The 23,060-nt window shown below is 52.0% G+C and overlaps 1 protein-coding gene across 1 annotated transcript; it reads left to right on the top strand.

The window, feature by feature from the left end:
* Positions 1-3,877: 3,877 nt before the first annotated feature.
* On the top strand, positions 3,878-20,232 carry MED25 (mediator complex subunit 25). Its single transcript, XM_004381628.2, has 18 exons — positions 3,878-4,432; positions 4,530-4,575; positions 4,808-4,932; positions 12,328-12,426; positions 12,874-12,994; positions 13,896-14,058; positions 14,173-14,303; positions 14,536-14,623; positions 14,723-14,916; positions 15,335-15,463; positions 15,991-16,076; positions 16,150-16,207; positions 16,325-16,432; positions 18,245-18,433; positions 18,818-18,889; positions 19,012-19,230; positions 19,523-19,703; positions 20,100-20,232. The coding sequence occupies exons 1-18, from the start codon at positions 4,161-4,163 to the stop codon at positions 20,195-20,197; spliced, it is 2,379 nt and encodes a 792-aa protein (XP_004381685.2). The 5' UTR covers positions 3,878-4,160; the 3' UTR covers positions 20,198-20,232.
* The last annotated feature ends 2,828 nt before the right edge of the window (positions 20,233-23,060 follow it).

Raw genomic sequence — 23,060 nt, 5'->3', positions numbered from 1 at the left:
ATATATAAAGAGAAAGAGAGAGAAATTTACTTCAAGGAAATAGCTCACACAATTGTGAGGAAATGGTTCAGCAATTGTGGGGGCTGGCAAATCCCAAATCCGTTGGTTAGACAACAGGCTGATGACCTCTGCTGGTGCACATGGTTGCAGGGGCTGACAAACCCAAAACCTGCAGGTCAGGCGACAGGTTGGAGGCCTCTGCTTGCTTACATCCCAAGAACTGGAGGTCAGACACCATGAAGATTGCAGGTCAAGAAGATTACCCACTAAGGAAGGCATGCATGGGCTTAATTGTGCTTATTTATTAATCTGTAGTGCACATTTTCACCTGGGAAACTAGTGAAATTGTTCACTACAGATTAGTAAGTAAGCACAATTAAGCCCGAGTATGCCTTGCTTGCTGCAAGCCAGTGCTACCATACTTACTGGTTAATTAGCTCCTAGTCGAGAAAGAGCGAGCTTTTCCAGAACATCCATTTATATACTGGATGCAAGCCACACAGACTGGCTGCTAACATCAGATCACAAAATGGGAGGTGATTACACAGTGTCTGCCAAACCACTGAGAATCACAGCTGTAAAAATGTGGCAGGGGCGTCTGACGTCCTCTAACTTCCCAAGGGGAAGAGAAAATCATTATCAACAGCCCAAGGCTGATTCCTATGAGGAGGAGGGCAGACATTCCTCCTCTTTCCAACCTTTTTGCCAATTCTGACACCAACCATCCCTCCCAAGGCACTCTCTACTTCTCTGCTGGGTTTGATGATTTGTTACAATGGCCACACAGAACTCACAGACAGTACTTATGATTATGGGGTGGGTTTATGAGGGAATTAACAGTTTACAATTCAGGTTCAGGAACGCTCAGGATATAGTTCTTCCACCAGGACAGCCTCTTTTCAGCAGTGCAGCATGGACACTTCTCTCTGGCCCCTAGGCCTCTGCCCTGCTGGGACAAAATGTTACAAAGCTCTTTTAGCTCTGCCTGTAATTTCCCGAGGGCACTCAGCTTTCTCACTCTGTGGGCTGGGAAGCCCCACCTCAGCCTTCTCATGCCAGTCTCCTGATTCCTGCCTTCTCATGCTGTCCTCCATATTACAGTTCCTCTCTCTGTCTCTTGGATATAGAAGGATCTCAGTGCAGGGATCTCGGGTCCAAAGGGCATGCTCCACTTCTGCCTTTTCTTTCTTAGAGGTGTTGAGATCCTCCCTTCCCACATCTGGGATGGCTCATTTTAAACCTAGCAGGATGGTAAAAGTAACCAATCCCTCCATATGGGCTCCATACACTTTATGTGCATAGTCCTACCCAAATGAGGGTGCCGTGCACTTTATTTACATTATCCAATCCCCTTAGTGGGCCACAAGCACCTCATTTGCACAGTCCCACCCAGTCATTTGGTGGGAGTTATAAAGACTATGGCTAGATGGGCCATATTAAGTAATTCACTGCACTGCAATAGCCTAGCCAAGTTGACATGTAATATTAGCCATCACACACCCCGTCTCCTTTGTGTGTGGATGGGACCTATGACTTGCTTCTAACAAACCAAATATGGCAAAAGTGATGGGATGGCACTTCTGAGATTAGGTTATAAAAACTATGACTGTTGTCTTGCTTGGATTCTCTCTCTTCTTGGCCCCTTCTCTTGCCCTCTTGCATGCTCACTCTGATGCAGCAAGGAACTGAAGGCAGCCTCCACCAACAGCCTGTGAAGAACTGAATCCTGCCAATAACTATGTGAGTGAGCATGGAAGCAGCTCCTTCCCTAGTTGAGCCTTGAGATGACTGCAGCCCAGCCAACAATTTGGTTACAGCCTGTGAGAGACTCTAAAGCCCAGGACCCAGCTAAGCCTGATCTACAAAAACTGTTGAAATGATAAATGTTGCTGTTTCAATCTACAAAGTTTTGGAATAATGTGTTATAGCACAAGATAATGTAGTGTCCTTTATTTCTTCCAACATATTTCACGTTCTGGTACATTGTGAACCTGACAATTTCAGTATCTGGAGTCCTTGGGGGTCTACACCTATTGAGGGTTGTTTCTGTGTACTCTAACATATAGTCCTCACCACTGTGCTGGTGGTCTTCATTTGTGAACTCACTACTTGGATTGATTTGAGTCCTGTGGGGAGAATTTACTTCTACTTCTGTGTGTTGCCCGGGGTGACACCAACCTGTAATTGCTTCAGCTGCCCTGGAAGGTCCTGGCTTAGCTGGAGAACCAGACTCATTTTTTTCAGTTCACAACTGTCCCTGTGCTCTTGGCAATGCCAATGAAGCCCCTTCCTGGTGCATGCAGTTCTTCCCCCAGACCCCCTTCATTTTTGTTATTCTCTGTTTTTTTGGGAGGTGGGGAGGAGAAGGGAGCAGGAGAGAGGGAATCCTTGAAGGCTATCCCTACCTCTTATGAAACCACCAGTGTCTCAAAAACGTTAGTACACCTATGCCATCATAATTTCAGAAGCCGAAGTCCAGTTTAAGATATCTAATTTTATCATTTACTATTCCTGATACATAAATAGAACTGCTTAAAAACCAATTAATTCAACCGTTCAAGCATTCAACTCATCTAAAGAAAAGTTTCTTTATAGTTAACAGGGCAGAATTTAATTTTAGGTACCATTTTAATATTCTTACCTGTTGACTGTTTTTCCTTTCTCTATGTTATTTTTATTTTCTTTAAAAAATTATTAAAAATTTAATTACACTGGCATAAAAAAGGGAGGGGGATCTTTGCTAGATTAAAAGAAACTTAAGAAACATAGTGTCTAATAAATTGTGTGTGGTTCTTGTTTTAATCCTGGTTCAAACAAAACAGTTGTAAAAAGCCATTTTGAGAGAATTGGGGAAATTTGATTATGGACTCGGTGTTAGATGATACTAAGAAACAACGGTTAATTTTGTTAGGAGTGATAATGGTACAGTGGTTATGTAAGAAATGTCCATACATTTTTAGATGCCTGCCAAACATGTAGAGGTAAAATGATAAGACTTTAGGGATTTTCTTTAAATGACTTCAGTCAAGGAGATAAACGAAAAAGGGGCGGATAAAGTAAATGTGGCAAAATGATGCTACTGCTGTGTTCAAAGCGAATGCACCTTTTATGGCTTGAAAATATACTGCCAAAGTGCATTGGAGCAAGTTGACAATGCATGAGACTTCTCACTTCACTCAAACCCTTCTGCCCCCATAGACGTTATCGTTCTTTTCAGTATTTATTAACATGAAAATCATAAGCTGTTATCTCACTGGGCTGTTAGCACTTTCGAATTAATGAAGATGAGTTTTCATATGCTTATCGGCCCGTTTTAATTTTTCTCCCTGAAAAGACTGGTCAGAATCCTCCCCATGTTTTAAAAGACAAAGTATATCTATTTTTGTAAATTCTTGGTAATTAATAAGATTTTTTGTATGTAGTAAATTTCCGTCACTATATATGTTACAAATATTTTCCCAGTTTATGGTCTTTCAATTTAGTTATAGTCTTCTGTGGACAAATTTATCAATATTTTAAGTTTTCTGGTTTTGCCTGTGAAGAAACTCTTTTCTAGTCTTCAAGATTATACAGTGTGATTCTTTCTTACTTCGGATAGTTTCATGGTTTCATTTATTACATTTACGTTTTTAATCCACCTGGAATGTATTTATGTCCTTGGCCAATTCCTGGCCCCTCTCCCAGAAAACAACCATCAGGTGTTGCCTAGCAACCTCCACTTGAGTTGGAATTAACGCTTCTTGCGGAGGAGGGGGGGCGGGGGGGATGGGTAACAGCTGCACTCCTTTCCAAGTTGACTGCAACCTTAAATCATTGCCTAGCAACCCTGTTTCCGGAGATGAGATTGGACCTTTCCGCAAGCTTCCATCCGCCAGAAAGAACATAACAATAAACTTAATCTCCTTTTTAGAAAACAAGGGCAGCCTAGTTGCACAGCAACCAAACCTCTCGCCCAAGACCGATTTTGATTAGAATGGTAAACAGCGGTGACCCATTCAAAGATGGCGGCAGACAGCCACTTTGAATGTGTGTAGCTCTCCACAGCCCCGCCAATAATCCAATCTCCGGCATCAGGCTCCTAAAAGAATTCACTAAGCCTCTTCCGAGTCTCCCATTCTGAAGGAACAAGAAAGGAAAGAGATGGCACAAACGCGCTCTGGATGCCTTGCACAAACATGGCCGCGGGTGCGTCAGCAGCTGCAGGAAGCCGCCCCGCACGGGGGCGCGCGCAGCGCAGGCGCACTTCCGGTCATTCCGCGGAGGTGGCGGTGGTGGAGGTGGTAGTTGCCGGTCGGGGCATGGTCCCCGGTTCCGAGGGCCCGGCCCGTGCCGGGGGCCTGGTGGCCGACGTAGTGTTTGTGATCGAGGGCACGGCCAACTTGGGGCCCTACTTCGAGGGCCTCCGCAAGCACTACCTGCTCCCGGCCATCGAGTGAGTGCGGTTTCCGCGACTCCGGCCCCGCCCTCCAAGTTTAGTTTTCCTCAGCTTTTTGCCTCTGACCCTGACCTTTCACTTCCTACCCTCACAGGTATTTTAATGGTGGTCCTCCTGCGGAGACAGACTTTGGGGGAGATGTGAGTCTCGGGATCCCTGCGTCTGAGGGAGGAGGGTCCGGGGAACATGGACTCCCGGGTCTGAGGGAGGAGGGGCCGGGAGACATGGACTCTCGGGTCTGAGGGAGGAGTGGCCAGGGGACTGGACTCGCGGGTTGGAGGGAGGAGGGCCCCGGGAGACATGGACTCCCGGCTCAGAGGGAGAAGGGGATCGGGGGCCCACATTAAATGTTCCGTTTTCTTATCCTCTCAGTATGGGGGGACCCAGTACAGCCTTGTCGTATTCAACACAGTGGACTGTGCTCCCGAGTCCTACGTACAATGTCACGCTCCTACCAGCAGCGCCTATGAGTTTGTCACCTGGCTCGATGGCATTAAGTGAGCTTCTTCCCTGCTTGGGGCGGGTTGGGGAATCCTGTGAGGAAAAGTGAATGTATGGTTGCTTGGGCGTGAGCTACAAGAGCCATTCACTCACTGGGTGGCTGAAAGGACTCTGAGGAGGTTATGTGTTTTTGTTCCTAAGTCACTTTTGTGGCAGTTTCTGTATGTCATTCGGTTTGGAAGTAGGAAAAACTTACCAGTCAGATAGGCTTGGTTGAGTTCTAGCATCTGCCTCAGACTCCATCAGTGACTGGGCTGCACCCTACCCTTACTGCCTGCTCTTTCTTATCTACTCCAGGCCTCTTTTTCAGATGGGTACATTGATGCCAAGGAGCCCTGGTTGCACAGTGGTTAAGCACTTGGCTGTGCTTAACCACTTCAAATCCACCCAGCAGCTCCATGGGAGAAAGACCTGGCAATCTGCTTCCCTAAAGATTACAGTTTAGAAAGTCCTGTGGGGCAGTTTTACTCTGTCACATGGGGTCACTAAGAGTCAGAGTTGACTGAACAGCAGCTAACAACAACCTAACAACATTGAAGCCTGGTTGCAGGGGGGCCAGGGCTAGGCCTAGTGGATCCTTCTGTGGTTTCGGTTGGATTTTGATCATTCATATTGCAGACCCTGGAGTTAGACAGCCCCAGGTCCAATGACATTTAGACCACAGCCTAACTCTCAGACCCAGGAGTCCCTACTCCCCTGTGCCTGATGTAGGCCAGGTGTAAAAAACAGACATTGACTGTATTCATATTAGTTTTTATTGTAGTGCCTATCCATTGTTGTATAACTGATTAAGGTCCCTGGGTTGGGCAAACAGTTTGGGCTTGACTACTAACCTAAAGGTTGGTGGTCCAAACCCACCCAGCGGTGCCATGGAAGAAAGGCCTGGTGACCTGATCCCATAAAGATTACAGCCGAGAAAACTCTATGGGGCAGTTCTACTCTGTAACACATGGGGACGCCATGAGTTGAAGTTGATTCAACTGCAACTGTTTGGTTTTGTACAACAAATTACCCCAGAATTTAGTGGCTTCAAACAACAAATGCTTATTATATTATCTCAGGCAGTTTCAGTGAGTAAGGAATTGAGGAGTAGCCAAGCTAAGAGGTTCTGGCTCAAGGTCTCCCATAAGATTGCAGCCAAGATGTTGGCCAGGACTGCAGTCATCTGAAGGCTGGACTGGGGCTGGAGGATCTGCTTCCAAGTTGAGTTCCTCCCATGGCTGCTTTAGTGTCCTCTCAGCGTGGCAGCTGGCTCTCCCTAGAGTAAGTAGTCCAACAGAGATCGCAAGTAAGGAGCCACAAGGCATAAAAAAGCGTCAGAAATCACATACCGTCACTTCTGCCACATTCTGTTTGGCATACAAGTCAGCCATGTTCATTGTATAGGAATGCCCAGGATGCATTTTGTACTTTGATCCTTGGTAAACTTCCACATAGCCTTCAAGACCCAATGAGGGCACTCCACGAGGGCATGAATACCAGGAGGCAGGGATTGTCCAGGGTCGTCTTAGAGGCTGGCTACTGTGACCTCATAGGGTCATTTTTATAACTAAATACATCAATGACAGATGATAGCCAAGAAAACCTGTAAGGAGCAGTTCTACTCTGAAATATATAGGATCGCCATGAGTTGGGGTCTTACTGGATGACAGCTAACAACAGGACGTAACAAATGCTTTCTAAACACCTTAATTACATGTCTGCTCTTCCCAATCAATTTAGAATACAATGTCTATTTAAGCCAGTAAAAAAACTTTGTAAACTCACTGTGGAATTCCCCCAGTCCGCTGATAAAATATATGAGCCCTTATTTAACATTCACAGTAGTTATTGTCATAAAATCTCTTGTGTAGTTATCTAAATACTGCTCTTGTTTTACCTGAGGTAGATCTCTAACAGGGAGGGCATGACAATCAGGTATCGTTCACACTCTGTAAAAATGGCTTGTGGATGGCGTCTGACCTTGTCTAACTTCACGGGGGTGGGAATGATCAGCATCAGCCCAAGGCTCATTCCTCTAAGGCAGAGGTCAGACATACCTCCTCCCTCCAATTTTTACCAATTCTGACTCCAGCCGTCCCTCCCATGGCACTCTCTACTTTTCTATTGGGTTTGATAGTTCATTGCAACGGCCAGACAACTCACAGACCATACTCACAATATGGGATTTATTAAGGAAGTACCAAAAAAAAAAAAAAACAACCAAACCACTGCCGTCGAGTGAAGTCTGACTCACAGTGACCCTATAGGACAGCGTAGAACTGCTCCATAGGGTTTCCAAGGCTGTATATCTTTACAGAAGCAGACTGCCACATCTTTTTCCCACAGAGCAGCTAGTGGGTTCAAACCACTGACCTTTTGGTTAGCAGAGGAGTGCTTTAACCGCTGCCACCAGGGCTCCTTATTAGGGAAATAACAGGTTACAATTCGGGATCAGGAACAACTCAGGAGACTCAGAATATGATTTTTCAGTCAGGAGAGCTCTTTGGCTGTGGCTGCAGGCAGACCTTTCCCTTGGCCCCTGGGCCCCTTGGGCCAGCCTCTGCTCTGCTCGGACAAGTGTTAAAAAAGCTCTAGCTCCCCGATAAGTACCTAGAGTCATCCTACTCCGCCAGGAAGCCGCCTGCCCAAAGGCAGTTGGCGCTCTTGCTTTGGGCTGGCAAGCCTACTATAACTGACTAGCTCTGTTGGCTGGGAAGCCCGCCAGTCTGTCTTGCACTGGTCTCCAGGTTCTGCTGCCACTTTTTCTCTGCTGCTGCTTTGCGCTGTCTCCTGGGTCTAGGAGGTTAGCATGGGGACCCTGGGCCCAAACGACATAGTCCACTCCCGACTTCCGTTCTTGGTGGTAGTGAGGTCCCCTGTTTCTGTCTCTGGGATGGCTTATTTTAAGCCTAGAGGGATGGCAAAAACTGACCAATCCCCTTTATAGGGTTCCATACACCTTATTTGCATGGTCCTACGCTTACAAGGGTACCATGTTTCTTATTTGTATCAGCAAGCTCTCCAATCCCCTTGGTGGGCTACAAGCACTTTATTTGCATAGTCCCACCCAATCTTCCAGTGGACATTACCATGGCTAGAAAGGCCATATACGAGTGATCCATCGCGCTTCACACCCAGAGAACTCTTCTACTAGAATGTCAGTAACTTGAGGAACAAAGAGTGTAGTCTGATTTTCACAATGTCCTTGCTTTGGGAACATTTATTTCAGATGTTAACTTTCTACAAAAGACACCCACCCCGCCACAGCTGCTCTTGTCCTTAGTTACCGTCAGTTTGATTCTGACTTACAGCGACCCCATGTGTGCAGAGTAGAACCGCTCCATAGGATTTTCAATCCTGTGGCCTTTCGGACGCAGACTCTCAAGCCTTTCTTCTGAGATGCCTCTGAGTAGGTTTGAAGCACCAACCTTTTGGCTAGTAGTTGAGTGCCTTAACTGTTTGCTCCACCCAGGGGCTCGCACAGCTAGTGACCTGGGTTTAGAAAGAATAGAGGTAGGAAGGGAAATAACTCCTCGAAGTCCCTGGGTGATATAAACCGTTAATGTGCTTGCCTGCTAACTGAAAGGTTGAAATTTTGAGTCCACCCAGAGGCGCCTGAGAAAAAAGGTCTGATGATCTATTTCTGAAAATCAGCCATTGAAAATCCTATGCAGCACAGTTCTACTCTGACACTCGTGTGGTTGCTATGAGTTGGAGTCCACTCGACAGCAACTGGTTTGATTTTTTTTGTTTTAGTCTTCCACATAGTGTTCTGACCATTCATCTGTTCCTTCAGCACGTGTTTGTGAGCACCTGGCTGCGCCCAGCGCTGTCCTGAGCACTGAGGAGGAGTCAGTGGGGAATGAGACTGCAAGGGCCCAGGCCTCATTCGTGGGGGTGACAGGCTGAGCAGAGGGCCCGGCACTCAGGAAACCCTCAGTAAAAACATTCATTTTGACCAGGACCTCCCGGGCCTTTGGGGGCCTAGTAGCCCATGAAAGTGGGAGGCGATGAAGGCTCAAGGGAATGATATTGGGGAGAACAAACAGGGGTGGCTTGAGTCACACAAAGATCCATCTAAATAGGTTTGATTTCTTCAACAACAGACAGATGGGCACCAGGGTGGATCCAGGGTTGGTCATTCCATGGGTTCCACTCTAAATTATGTGGTCTTAAAATTCCTGTGCGAAATAGGGTCTTTTTTTCTAAAAATTTTAATGTTTTAGTTTTGTTTTTGTTGAGAATATACACAACGGAACATACACCAATTCAGTTTCTACATGTACAATTCAGTGATATTGATAACATTTTTCAAGTTGTACAACCACTCTCACCCTCATTTTCTGAGTTGTTTTTCCAGGTTAACATGAACTCACAGCCCCGTAAGTGTCCTAGCTAATCGTTCAAAGTGCTGTTGTCAGTTTGATCCCAGATAGATAGTCCTTTAATCCTTTTGTGAACCATGTATTTTCTGCTTTGAATTTTTTGTTGATACCGTGTGTTTTCATTAATGGAAGCATGCTGAATCATTGAGTGTGTCTGAATTTTTGGTAGGTAGGATGGATTTTTTTTCCTTGCTCCCTCCCACAGGCCTATTCTAAGTATTTAATGATACATAGGAAGTGCTATAATTATACCTGAGTCCCCACCAGGGTCTGTTGGTAAAGATGTATAACAAAAACTTTTAGAATTTCTGTTTTTCCTACCAAAAATTCAGACACCTTGTATAATATCGTATAAAAACAGTAATTTGCGCCACACGCCTGTTTCTTCGGTTTCAAACAGTGATAAAGGCCCCTGCCTTCTGGCAGCACGCACTGTCGGCGGTGCAGCAGCTTCCAAATAAACCTTTAGAGGCAGAAAAAATACTTGGTCCCTAGAATGTGAGCAGAAAAGAGTTAAAAGAGCACAGTGTTGAAGGCAGACATTCTTTACCTGTTAAGCTACATTATTGTTTGGTTTTAAGAAGACTTTAGGATATATTTTGGTTTAAGGTTTAAAGATTATCTCAGGGCAATAGTTTCGGAGGTTCATCCAGCCTCCATGGCTCTAGAAAGTCTGAATTCCATGAGAACTTCAAGCTCTGTTCCACATATTCCCCCTTTTGATCAGGATTCTTTTATAGTATCTTTGATCAAAATACTCAGTAATGGTAGCTGGGCATCAGCCAGTTCTGCTCTCATGGCAAAGGAGGCAGTTCATGGAGGCACAAAATAGGGTCCCCCCCATCATAGTCCATTTATTTATTTATGTTTGCTTATTTTATTTTTTATTTTGTTGTTGAGAATATACACAGCAGAACATAACACCAATTCAACAGTTTATACATGTACAATGCAGTGACGTTGATAAGATTTTTCGAGTTGTGCAACCATTCTCACCCTCCTTTTCTGAGTTGTTCCTCCCTTGTTAATGTAAATTCCCTGCTCCCTAAGGTTCCTACCTAATCTTTTGAGTTGCTGTTGTCACTTCAATCCCATATAGATCTCAAAAGAGCGTAATGCTCAAGGCGGACACAAAATAGGATCTTGATGGTGAAGAAGAGGAGGAGGGCTGGGGAGTGGCTGTTGGGTAAGGAGCCGCAGCTGGTACTGAGTGCTGTGAGAGGCAGTCCCCTGGCTTGGGACACTCAAGGCCTAGTGGGCGCAAGGATGGGAGTCTGACACCCAAACAAATGGGACGAGAAACTCGGATGGGGAGTGAGGGGCCCCGCCACATTGGCTCTCTGCCAGGCTGCCAGCGTGCTCATTTGTTCCCCCAGTGTTTCCAAAGTTTCCCGAGGCCCTTTGTCTTTGGGCACATCAGTGAGACAGACAGCAAGATGAGAGGGTCACCGTCAGTGAGGACCACACAGGCAGTGGAGGTTGAGGGGAGATAGCGTATCGGGTGACGTGATGTGATTGAGGCTGGACCCTTAAGTCGGGGCCAGCAGGGAAGGCTTCACAGAGGAGAGGATGCCGGCGTGGGTATTGTGATAAGGAGAGTTTTTACCCGGGCCAGAGGGTAGTGTGTGCTAGTTGTGTATATTAGTTTCTTTGAGCAGCTGTAACAAAGCACCACAAAGTGGGTGGCTTCAAATGTCAGAAATGTATTCTCTCACAGTTATGGAGCCTAGGGGTCTGATTTCAGGTGTCAGCAGGCCCTGCTGTCTCCGAAGGCTCTAGAGAGGGATCCCTCCTTGCCTCTCTCCTAGCTTCTGGTGGTTGCCGGCAGTCCTTGTTTATCCTTGACCTGTAACTGTATCACTCTGGTTCCTGCTTCCATCTTCACGTCAATGTTTTCTCCCTATTGTTTCCTGTTTTTCTGAAAGGACACCAGTCATGCTGGATTAGTGCCCATCCTACTCCTAGACCACATGTTAACTTGCTTATATCTGCAAAGGCCCTATTTCTAGATAACGCCACAGTCACAGGTTCAGGGTGGGCATGGATTTTAGGGAGATTCAACCTGGTAGGAAGGGACAGCCTGTGCAGAGGCCTGGAGGCATGAAAGAGCCATGGGGTCAGGAACACGTGAGACATTCTGGAGGATTGAACCCATAGCGGGGATAGTGCACAAAGGGTGGCAGGGTCAAGGGCACAGAGGGCCCCAGGCACCTCGCTTAAGAGCATGGGTTCATTCTAGCCTGGATGGATGTGGCTGGACTTGTTGACTTTTGTTTATTTAACACGGATTCCCCCGAGGCCTCCTGTGTGCCAGGCAGTAGTCCGTGGGACTGGGGACAAGAGGACTTGGACTCCACCCCTGCCTTGTGGGGGAGGAGGTGCAGACACAGACAAGAGATCACAATGCAGGGGACAGTGTCCTCGGGCTCCCAGAGGGGGACCCATTCTGGCCTGGCATGGTGGGAAGGGGCAGCCTCATGCCCATGTGATGTGGAGGGTTGTGGCTGGAGCAGCTGCACTTGAGCAGAGGCCTTCCCTACGCCCCATGCCAGGTGGTGACAGTCACTGGTGGCTTGTCGGAATATCAGGTGGAAGAAAAGCCTGAGTCCTGAGGGAGGGTGGAAGAGGCCACGTCTTGGCCAGGAAGGTGGGGGAAGCAGGCTGGCTCTAGAAGTGGAGCTTGTGGCCCAGAGAGGGGCAGGCAGGAGGGTCCACAGGACACCAGAGTCCCAGAAGGATGGACGTAGCACGGGACCCTGGACCCCCTCCCCGCCTCATCTCTGACATGGCCTCTGGCCACAGTTTCTCCATCACAGCTCTTCTGAGTTAAGATGACAAATGTCCTGTTCTTGTTTTCTTTGTCTGGCACTGTGCCAGCACCGAGGCCAGAACAGGGCCCTCAGTTGTGTCCCCATCGTCCCGAGGCACGCAGTCCAGCACAGGGAGGGGGCAGCCAGGGAGCAGCTCCTCACACATGAACTCTGTGCTGTAGGGCCGCTGAGGGCTGAGTGTGTGTCCCTGCAGGTTCATGGGTGGCGGAGGCGAGAGCTGCAGCCTCATCGCGGAAGGCCTCAGCACCGCCTTGCAGCTGTTCGACGACTTTAAGAAGATGCGGGAGCAGATGTGAGTGCACCCAGGCTGAGTGCCCACCAGTCTCTTCTCCCACTTTGCCTGTCATGTGACTCCACCCCTCACTCACGCTGGAGAGCCCAGCAAGGTCTCTGTGCCTAAGTGCTGGGAGCCAGGAGTTGGGACTAGTGTCTGTCAGCAGGGCGTGTCCTTAGTGATGCCTGGCCAGTGTCAGGTGTCAGCATCCCTGCCGGGAGGAGGACCTCTAAAGGAGCCATCCTGGGTCCTGGTCAGCCAGATCTGGGTGTCCTTCCTGCCTGCTGGGCAACTTAGAGCCAGCCACGTCACCTCTCTGGGCCACAGCATTTCATCTGTAAAATGGGGCTGTTGCCCCTGACTTCATGCGGGTGGGGGACTTGTACCTATGCCTGGTGCTGGGGCTGGGTCCCTCCTCAGGGCCCCTGCTGCCACCCGCTTCAAGCCTCTTCTTGTTCCCAGTAGTGGCCAGACTCACCGTGTCTGCCTTCTCATCTGTAACTCGCCGCCATATCTGCTGCCCGCTGTGGAGAGCACCACGTACTCCGGTTACACGACAGAAAACCTTGTGCAGAAGATTGGGGAGGTGGGGGTCCTGGGGCGGAGAAGGGGGCTGGAGTCCTGGACTCGTGCATATGAGGGAAGAGGGTCCAGAGGTCACAGAATAGTCATAGACTTAGTGGCCAGCTCTGCTTACTCTTGTTGAAAGAACCCTAGCTCTCCATCCCCCGGGGCAGTGGCATCAGTAGAGGGATGTGGGGGGTGTGAATTGCACTGGGTGACACTGTTGGGATGACACCAGAATGACTGTCTATAAAATTTTTGTGCAGTGTTCAGCAGAAATTTATTATTTTTTATGAAAACATATCTGTAGTTAGTTATAACAACAAAAACATTTTTCGTAATTCCAGCTTATATGTATCAGTGTACCTACAAGGCTAAAACTCTGCTAATTTGCTTTTTGAATTTTTTAACGCACTTAGGGCAGAGCTGTCATTATCACCCAATTACAGTGATGCTTTGAATCACGTGGTTTCATCCGCACTCACTGCAAGCACGTGCTGTTTTTGTTGTTGCTGATGTTTTCATAGTTGCTGATTTTGCCAAATTTTCTGGTGTTTTAGCTATAATATTGTGGTAATTGGTATTTGTGAACCTATATCAATAACATTTTTGAGAATGAAGTAATAATTAAAGGAAAAGGAGTAATGTACAAGATGTGTGACTTACAAGTAACGTTAGTACAGAAAACATCATGGAGGATTTTGTGTGGTCTGGTGTGGGGGAGGTCCGTGCGGGTGGTGACTCCATGAGTTGCTACACTGGGTGACAGCAACCCTAGTGACACCACTGCCCTGGGGCAGCTAACGCCATGTCTAGTGGACCCTGCCCAAGGCCTGCTAGGAGGTGTGGTTTTAGGGCCCAAGGGGCCGGCCTCCCACCTCCCTGAGGAAGGCCCCATCCTAACGACTTTCCCCTTCTCGTAGCGTGGCATCCACTTCTCCATCGTGTCGCCCCGGAAGCTGCCTGCCCTGCGGCTTCTATTTGAGAAGGCAGCTCCCCCAGCCCTGCTGGAGCCACTGCAGCCACTGACAGATGTGAGCCAGGACCCCCGGCACATGGTGCTGGTGCGGGGGCTCGTGCTGCCTGGTGAGGCCTGGGTGCTGGCTGCGGTGGGAGGGGGACGACCTCCCCAGCTCACTCTGAACTGGCTGTCCCTCTCCTCTCTCCCCTCGGACCCCTTCTCATCATCCTGGCTCTTAGTCGGAGGTAGCTCAGCCCCCGGCCCCCTCCAGCCAAAGCAGCCTGTCCCGCTGCCTCCAGCCCCCACGTCTGGTGCCACGCTCTCAGCAGCCCCCCAGCAGCCTCTGCCCCCCGTGCCCCAGCAGTACCAGGTAGGGCATCATCAGGAGGAGAGTGTGCTCCTGGGGCTTGGGGAAGCCCTGTGATGATGGGGTGATGGGAGTCTCCCTTGGGACATGGGGGTGTGGGGGTCTTGGAGGCCTGGGCTCATGTCCCCATGGAGTGAGGGGAATCATGACTTCATGAGATACTGGCACGGGGTGGCTCTGCCTTGCGGGACTGGGGCTACATGGTCTTCACGCCACCCTCACCCTCTCCCCTCAGGTCCCCGGGAACCTGAGTGCAGCTCAGGTGGCCGCCCAGAATGCAGTGGAGGCTGCCAAGAACCAGAAGGCTGGCCTGGGCCCACGCTGTGAGTCCTGAGCGAGGGGGTCTGGCAGGCTTTCCTCCTCACACCTGTCTGTCTCCTCACACCTTTCTTCTCACACCTGTTGCCTACTCTCTCCCACAGTCTCACCCATCAACCCACTCCAGCAAGCTGCTCCAGGGGTGGGTCCCCCCTTCAGCCAGGCCTCGGCCCCCCCGCTGCCCCCAGGGCCCCCTGGTGCCCCCAAGCCACCTCCCGTGTCCCAGCCCAGCCTTGTCTCCAGTGTGGCTCCTGGCCCCGGCCTGGCCCCGCCTGCGCAGCCCGGGGCACCGTCCATGGTAGGTGCCAGCAGTTCCCCCCCACCCCCACCCCCACTGCCCTCTTCCTCCTGGCTGAGAAGGGGCAGAAGATGAGAAGTTTGCCTTCTTGAGAAGGGCCCAAGGGGTTGTGGTTCTGAGGCTTTGGGCTTATGTGCCTTGTGCTGCTGCCAGCTGACTCTGAAGCTAGAGACTAGAGAGCCAGGGAACAAGATTGTGGCCTTGTGGTTCCTATGGGTCAGGGTGGGTTAAGGAGCCTAAGGGATCCTGGGATTTTAGTTCTGGAGTCCAGAGCATCATGGACCTGAGGTCCTAGAATCTCAGAGTGTCAGGCAGGGTAGTGTCCTGGTGATAGGGGTGCCTGTTCTGTTTGTCAGGATGACCCCTCCCAGGAGGTAGTCTGACCCCACCCTCATAGCCCTCCTTTCCCCTCTGGCAGGCAGGCTCGGTAGCCCCGGTGGGGGTGAGCGGCCCCTCCCCTGCCCAGCTGGGGGCCCCAGCACTAGGAGGGCAGCAGTCGGTCTCCAACAAACTCCTGGCCTGGAGCGGGGTCCTCGAGTGGCAGGAGGTGAGTGGACTGGAGGACCCATGTGGGCTCAGTGGGGTTCAGGGGATTGGGTGGGTGGAGCTCACATGGGGGCTGGGGAGCCGGGGTGCAAAGAGGTTTTGGGCAGGGTTCAGGGAGCCGGGTGAGCAGGCTCACAGAGGGTGGGTGGAGTTTAGGGGCCCAAGCCAGGGCCCCAGGGGTGTGGGACTTGTGGCCCCAAGGAGCCATAGGATTTGTGGCCCAGAGTTTAGTATGAGACAGGTATTAAGAATTGTGTTTCAGATGCAGAACCCAGAGAAGTGTGAGATATGGGGTCTAGGCAGAGATCCAGGACCTTGTGACATCAGGGAGCCAGAGGAGTGTGGGGTTTCAGGGCCAGAGGAAGAGCCCAACACTTAAGGAATTTGGAAGTTAGAGGATTGTGGGATTGATGGTCTGGGGAGGGGCCTAGGCTCATGAGCTTTGGGGAGTCCAAGGTGGGGGCAAGCGGGGGCCTAGGGGAATGCGGCTTAGTCCCCTCATCCCTGTATACCCTTCTTGCCCCTCAGAAACCAAAGCCTGCCTCTGTGGATGCCAACACCAAGCTGACGCGCTCCCTGCCCTGCCAGGTCTATGTGAACCATGGAGAGAACCTGTAGGTGACTGTGATGGGCGGGGTGGATGGGTGGGTGTGCAGCCTGCTGACCCTCTCCCGGCCTCACCCCCAGGAAGACGGAGCAGTGGCCACAGAAGCTGATCATGCAGCTCATCCCCCAGCAGCTGCTGGTGAGTGGATGGCACCAATCTGTCTCATCTCACAGTGCCGTATTTTCTTCCCCTGTCCCTGCCTGTGCCTCCCTCACTCCCCCAATAACACACTGGCTGCCCTTTTTGTCTCCCCAGACTACCCTCGGCCCTTTGTTCCGGAACTCGAGGATGGTCCAGTTTCACTTCACCAACAAGGACTTGGAGTCCCTTAAAGGCCTCTACCGCATCATGGGCAACGGCTTCGTGAGTCCTAGGCCAGCAGGACCCCAGGGCACGGGCTCTCCTCCCTCCTGCGGAGCCAGCCTGTGCACTAGATCTCCTCTGTTTTTTCTTAGGGCCTTAACTTTTATAATGATGATAACATGCACCAGAGCAAGGTACATTCCACACAGCAAACGTGACCAGCGTGTGACAGAATCCGTTAGAGGAAGCTGTTGATTCTGATGGGGTCTAATGAGAAAGGACTTCTTAACTAAGAACAGGCCCAGCTATTGAGTACTTTCTGTTTGCTGGGTGCTTTTCCAAAAGGGACCTTCATGAGAACTGTACACAAAGAAAATGTTGATGAGCGCTCTTGACACAGCTACAGATAGCACAAATCCAAGCATCAGGGCTTTTAGAACAGAGAATTGGGGTGGAGATGTAAAACAATTTACTGTCTCTTACAGTTCTGTGGTACACAGCTGGGCCATTCTCAGGTGGGACCTTTGTGGGGTTGCCATGAAGGTGGCGGCTGAGACTGTGGTCCTCACAAAGCTTGATGGGGCTGGACATTCCAGATGGGCCACTCACAGGGTAGCCGTCGGTGCTGGCTGGCAGCTGGGGGCTCAGCTGGGACCATGGCCATAGCACCAACACATGGCCTCCGTGGATAGCTTGGGCTTCCTCCCAGCATGGCAGCTGGGCTGTGAGAGGGAGTGAGTGTCCCAAGAGCAGCATTCTAGGAGCAGGGGTTTATTTTTGACACACACCAGGACATCAAGAGATGGATGGCTGCTGGGGTTGATTTTGTAGCTCTGTGATGTCAGGGCCAGGATCTCTGTGGTTCTCTTGGCTTCTCTCTCCCAGTCACCGGGTGGCTTTTGCAGCTCCAGGCGTCCTGTATTCTTTGATATAGGAAGGCAAGGGGAGGAGCCATGAACTTCCCTTCCTTCAGGGAAGCAGAAACTTCACACCTACCTCCCAGCAGGCCGCCCCTAACCCTCCTTGGCCAGACTCAGGTCACTGGGCCACCCCTGGTTGCGCAGGAGACTGCAGGAGGAGCCACCCCTGCACTGAGGCCTCGACACTTTGCTGCCCCCAAACAACCAGGGTTCTGTGGGCAGGGAAGAAGGGCAGATGGATATGTGGTAGGCCGCTACCCGTGTCCAACTCAGATGAGGAGACCGAGGCTCAGAGAGGTGAACTTACCTGGCCGAGGCCCCAGGGATAGGACTTCCACCTTGTCTGCTCCTCCTTTCCTCAAGGCCCTGTTCTTATGGCCTCCCCATGGCGATCAGTCTGGTTTACTGGGTACATCATGTCATAGTCCAGGACGCTGATGTACATGCTGTTATCCACGGTTTACACTGTGGCTGAAGGGTGTGGCTGCCTCCCAGGGGTCTCTCTGGGTCAGTCATAGCATCCACCATCACTGCTGACCATGAGCCTGAGGGTGCTGGGCTCCGTATCTAAGCTGTGAACCCCCAGTGACCTTTTGATGGGGGACGGCCTTGGTGTTTTACAGCTGAGGAAATGTGGCTTCTGAGGTAGAGGTGATTATTTAGGTCTTATGCCTACTAAGTTGAAGAGCTGGGGGCCTTTTCTTTCAGCTCTCCCTCCCTCCAGTCAGCAAAAATCCAATCCCTGCCCTGTGCCTTTGGGCACCCAGCTCCCCTTTAAGCCCCTCGGTTTCTGTCTCTGGAGCAGCCTCAAGCAGACCTCCAGTCTCCTCAACCTTTTAGAGCAGAAATCTCTCTCCCCCTTGCCTGTGGGGCTTCTAGAACCTAAAACGGGGAGAGGTGGGATTCTTCCTCCTTTTGGGTGTCACTGACTCTGAAGAGCTCCTCCCCCCAGGCGGGCTGCGTGCACTTCCCTCACACGGCCCCCTGCGAGGTGCGCGTGCTGATGCTCCTGTACTCGTCCAAGAAGAAGATCTTCATGGGTCTCATCCCCTACGACCAGAGCGGCTTCGTCAACGGCATCCGGCAGGTCATCACCAATCACAAGCAGGTCCAGCAACAGAAGCTGGAGCAGCAGCGAGGGGTAAGTGACCACAGCCCCCCAGCTCCATGCCCACCCCCATCCTGCTGGGCCCCAGAAGACCCAGGACCCCAGAGCTCAGGCTGCCAAACCTCCCAGCGATCCTCATGGCTCTCCACCACCAGACTCTTAGGCTCGTCCCCAGACGTGGCCAACCTGGGTTCATCCTACCCATGTATTTTCTTCCTGTCTTTCTCCTTTCAGCTTCCAGACCCCGCCCTCTCTTGGGGACTTGGGCATATTAGGTTTACTTACTTTACTACTTTTTTCCTCCTTTTAGCCTCTGGGCCACCCCTCCCCCCAAAATTTTCTCCTTCAGGGTCGGACCCCCCCCCACTCAGATTTAGGGCCACCCAGTCACTGATCTGCCTCATCTTTCCCACACAGATGGGGGGACAGCAGGCACCCGCAGGGCTGGGCCCCATCCTGGAGGACCAGGCGAGGCCCACACAGAATCTGGTGAGCACAGGGTCCTGGGTGGGTAGGGTGTTCCTGAGGATGCCGACACTCTGACCTGGCTTTGGGCAAGGAGCATGGGGGGCTCTGTCCCCTCGCCCTCACCCCGCCTCGCTTTCCTCCAGCTCCAGCTCCGCCCGCCGCAGCCCCAGCCACCGGGTGCTGTTGGGGCCACTGGTGCGGCAGGGCAGCCGCAGCCTCAAGGTGCCGCCCAAGCCCCCCAGGGAGCTCCCCAAGGCCCTCCTGGAGCAGCCCCTGGCCCACCCCCACCTGGCCCAATCCTTCGGCCGCAGAACCCCGGGGCCAACCCCCAGCTGCGGAGCCTCCTCCTGAACCCCCCTCCGGTGAGCTTTTGCGGGTAGGGGTGGGTGGGGGCCCCAGCCTCTGACACAGGTGGCCCTCTCAGCTGGAAGGAGGGCTGTTGGGTTTGCTCAGTGGTGTGAGAGTGGTGTTCCACTGGGTCTCCAGCCAAACCATCCCCTTTGTGTTCATCTTCCATTGGGCTTCTGCGGACGTCCCTTTGAAGAGAGACTCTCCTGAACCCCAGTTGAAACCTTCTCTGAGCAGTGTCTGAGTCAGATGCAGGGTGGTAGGTGGGGCTCCCCCAGGGCTGCTGAGCGCTCTCTGTTCCTCCAGCCCCAGAGTGGGGTGCCCCCACCCCAGGCCTCCCTGCACCACCTCCAGCCTCCAGGGGCTCCTGCTCTGCTGCCCCCTCCACACCAGGGCCTGGGGCAGCCCCAGCTTGGGCCCCCGCTCCTGCACCCGCCGCCCACCCAGTCTTGGCCTGCGCAGCTGCCCCCGCGGGCTTCCCTGCCAGGTAAGAGGACCCTGGGTGGGGAGGGCTGAACTTTGTCCCAGACGTCCTGGGCTGGAGCACCAAGACCAAGGGCTCCTGGAATCTGAGAACAAGGGGTACCCATAGCCTTTGGGGGGCTCTGAGGGCCCATGGGACTGAGTGCCTAGAGGGGCAAGAGATCCCTCCTGTGTGTGCTTCTTGGGTTGCCTGGAAGCGTCGTCCTGGGGCCAGAGCAACAGTTTGGGGGAAGAACTTCCGAAGTCTCATGGGATACAGCGTATGTGTGGCCAGTTGGGGTTGGCAGGCACCCCTCATGGGTCCCCCTGGGGCTTCCTAACAAACCTGGTGCCCTGGGCTCCCAGAGGAGGTGGGAGAAGGGCCTACTGGGAGATGCAGTCCCTTCCCACTGCCCCCCAGGTCAGATGCTGCTGAGCGGGGGTCCCCGGGGCCCGGTCCCCCAGCCGGGCCTGCAGCCCAGCGTCATGGAGGACGACATCCTCATGGACCTCATCTGAACCCCCGACACCCAATAAAGTTCCTTTTAACACACGCCCCGGCTCCCGTCACTGACGTCCCCCAGGACTGGGCAGGAGGAGACGAGGGGGGGACATACCACTGTCCTTGTTCTCGCCTCAGCAGACCTTGTGGATGCCCTGGGTGGGCGGGGCCAGGGCCTCAGCGATGAGTCAGACAGTCTGGTGCAGTCTGGCTTGGGGAGAGACCCACAGTTCCAGATGCAGGCAGGTAGAACGTGGAATACCACACGTTCTCATGGAGGCAGCAGAGGGTGATGTGGAGCCCAGGAAAGGCACACGACCCAGCTAGGGCATCAGGGCAGACTCCCTGGAGGAGGTAACAGTTTAGCCAAGTCAGGAAAGAGAAGTAGGAGGCGGAGAGGCCAGGCAGGAGGTGACTGGTGATCCAGGTACGAGAACGGCATGATGAATATGGGTGTCAGAGGAGCTAGTGGGTTTATGTTGCTGGAGCAGGAGTATGGGCTCCAAAGATGTGTGGGGCTAGGGAGGTGGGTGGGGCCAGATCCTGACCCCTGGCTTCGGGAGGGGGGCTTCGATTTCCAGCTAAGCAGCTTGTCTGGTGGGGGAAGTCTGTGTGCAGGGGTGGGGCCAGGATCAGCCCTGGGTATCAGAAAGACCACTCTGGGCTGGAGCGGGTAATGGAGCAGAGACAGCAGAGCAGGAGGCCTGGAAGCCAGGGAGGGGCTGGGGCTGGGGTTGTGGTCCTGAGGAAAGGAGGCCAGATCCAGGCCCTGAGCACAAAGAGGAAGGCTGGGTGGGGTCGAGTCAGGAGGGTTGGAGCTGGGGGCCAGGGTGCTGTGTGAAGGAAGTGGAGTGCGGGGCTGATGGTAGATGGTGGGGCCTCCATCGGTGTCCGGGGAACTGGGAAGAGGAGCAGATAGTGAGTGCCAGTGGTCCAAGGATGTCCAGGTCACCTTGGGAGCTCAGGACATGGACTTAAGGGCAGCGCATGTTTGGTAGTTGAAGTCGAAGAAGCAGATGAGACTGACTTGCCAGGCCTTTGGACAGGGTGGACTGTGGGACCATCCCCGTGGTGGAGAACCCCCAAGGCAAGAGGAGTGGGTTTGGGACGTGGTGAGGTGAGGGATCTGAGGGACGTCCCCAGAGATGACCAAGAGGCAGCCAAATACAGACATCTGGGCTGGCGACGGAGAAAGAGCTACCTGTTGACAGACTCTAGACCAGCGTTGCTTAGAGCGTGGTCCACGCCTGGACCACCCACATCGGAATTGGTTGGGACACTGGTTAAAATGCAGGTTCCTGGGCCCTGCCCTAGAAGAGAGGTTGCATTCTGGGGACCAGGTGTGACATGAGTTTTGTTTGGCCTTCCCTGTGTTAGCAGACTGGCATTTTTTGTTCTTTTCCCTAATGAGTTAGTTGTAAAAATCAGGATAACTTGCACACGCCAAAACAGTCCGCAGTCTTGGCTTCTCTTGACAAGTCCGCCGATTTGGCCCCGGGCCCACCCTTCTGCCTGGTGACAGTGGGCTGGAGCTGCGGCCCCGCGGCCCCTATAGATGGGGCGTGTGCTCTCCGATTCGCCACAGTCCCCACCACTCCCTCTTGGCTCCCCCACTGTGAGGCAGGGGGTCCATTCCCATGAGTTACAGGGCTCACGCTGTGGGGTTCCCCCCCCCATGGTGACATTAAGAGGAAAGTGAAATCTCTCTTGTAACCATGTCTCTATCAAAAGCGGCAAAACGAAAGCGAGGAGAGGGCCGCGTGTTTCGAGAGAAATGGGAACGAGCCTATTTCTTTGTGGAGGTGAAGAGCATGCCTACGTGTCTAATATGCAAAAAAATCGTGTCTGTGTTGAAAGACTACAACCTGAGGCGTCACTATAAATCCAAGCACAGCAAGAGCTACGACCAGTACACGGAGCAGACGCGTGACGCCATCCTTAGCGAGCTGAAGAAGGGCCTCGAGTGTCAGTAGGGTTTGCTCTGGAGCGTGAAGAAGAGGTGTTAACGTGGCTGGCAGACAAAGGGACGGAATCACGTGGAAAGAATTACCCAGGCTTGGAAACTTCCAGACGGCAAGGTTTACACAGGAGCAGGATGACATGTCCCAAACAGAAACACACCCGCTTAAGTCTGACGGGCATTTTGTGCAGCACGGCCAGTCAGAAACGAATCAGGATTTACAAGTCCAGCTGCTTGAGAGCACCAAAACAACTGTGGCCTTTCCTCTCACTGCTGCTCATGAACTGTCACCACCCAGTTGGCTTTATTTATCGGTGGCATTGAGAGTTTCGATGTGAGCAAAGGACTCTGTGGCCACATGGTGCCAAGGCAGGCCTAGCCCTGGGGAATGACTTCTTTTCCATGGACTGAGAGAGATGCAAAGTTTCACTCATGTAGGCCAGGCAGAATTCTTAAGCACAACAACAGACGGTTGTGGTCATCCAGTGACCTGTGTCACTGTGGGGCGTGTCAGGGCACCTGGATCCAAGGTGGCCATTTTGGCAAGGATGCAGAAGTCAGTCATTGTGTCATTTCCTGGGAATCGAATCAGTCTAAGAAACTAAATGGAACATCGTGGCCATCACTGACACTCTGCTCTTCCGTGCTATCACCACTGGCAGCTTGACAGTGAGCCCGACCTGATCCATTTCACAGGAGCTCAGTGACTTGGTTGTCCCATGATGGTGTGGAAGAAACCAGAACTGTTTAAATAAATCTACCTGGTTCCTTTCAAATAAGGAAAATGTCAGAGACTTCGGGTCGAGGTGATGCCCTTTCTGAACACCGACTGTTTCTCCACAAGGACATCCCCAAACAGCTACTTGAATGTATGATTGCATTTGCTCTATTCTGGTTGGAAACGGGGCCACCGTTGGCAA

This window comes from Trichechus manatus, unplaced genomic scaffold (assembly GCF_000243295.1).
Source record: "Trichechus manatus latirostris isolate Lorelei unplaced genomic scaffold, TriManLat1.0 scaffold00087, whole genome shotgun sequence".
In the NCBI taxonomy this organism is placed as follows: domain Eukaryota; kingdom Metazoa; phylum Chordata; class Mammalia; order Sirenia; family Trichechidae; genus Trichechus; species Trichechus manatus.
The sequence above is the reverse complement of the archived record's forward strand: the minus strand, read 5'-3'. Positions and strand labels throughout refer to the sequence as shown.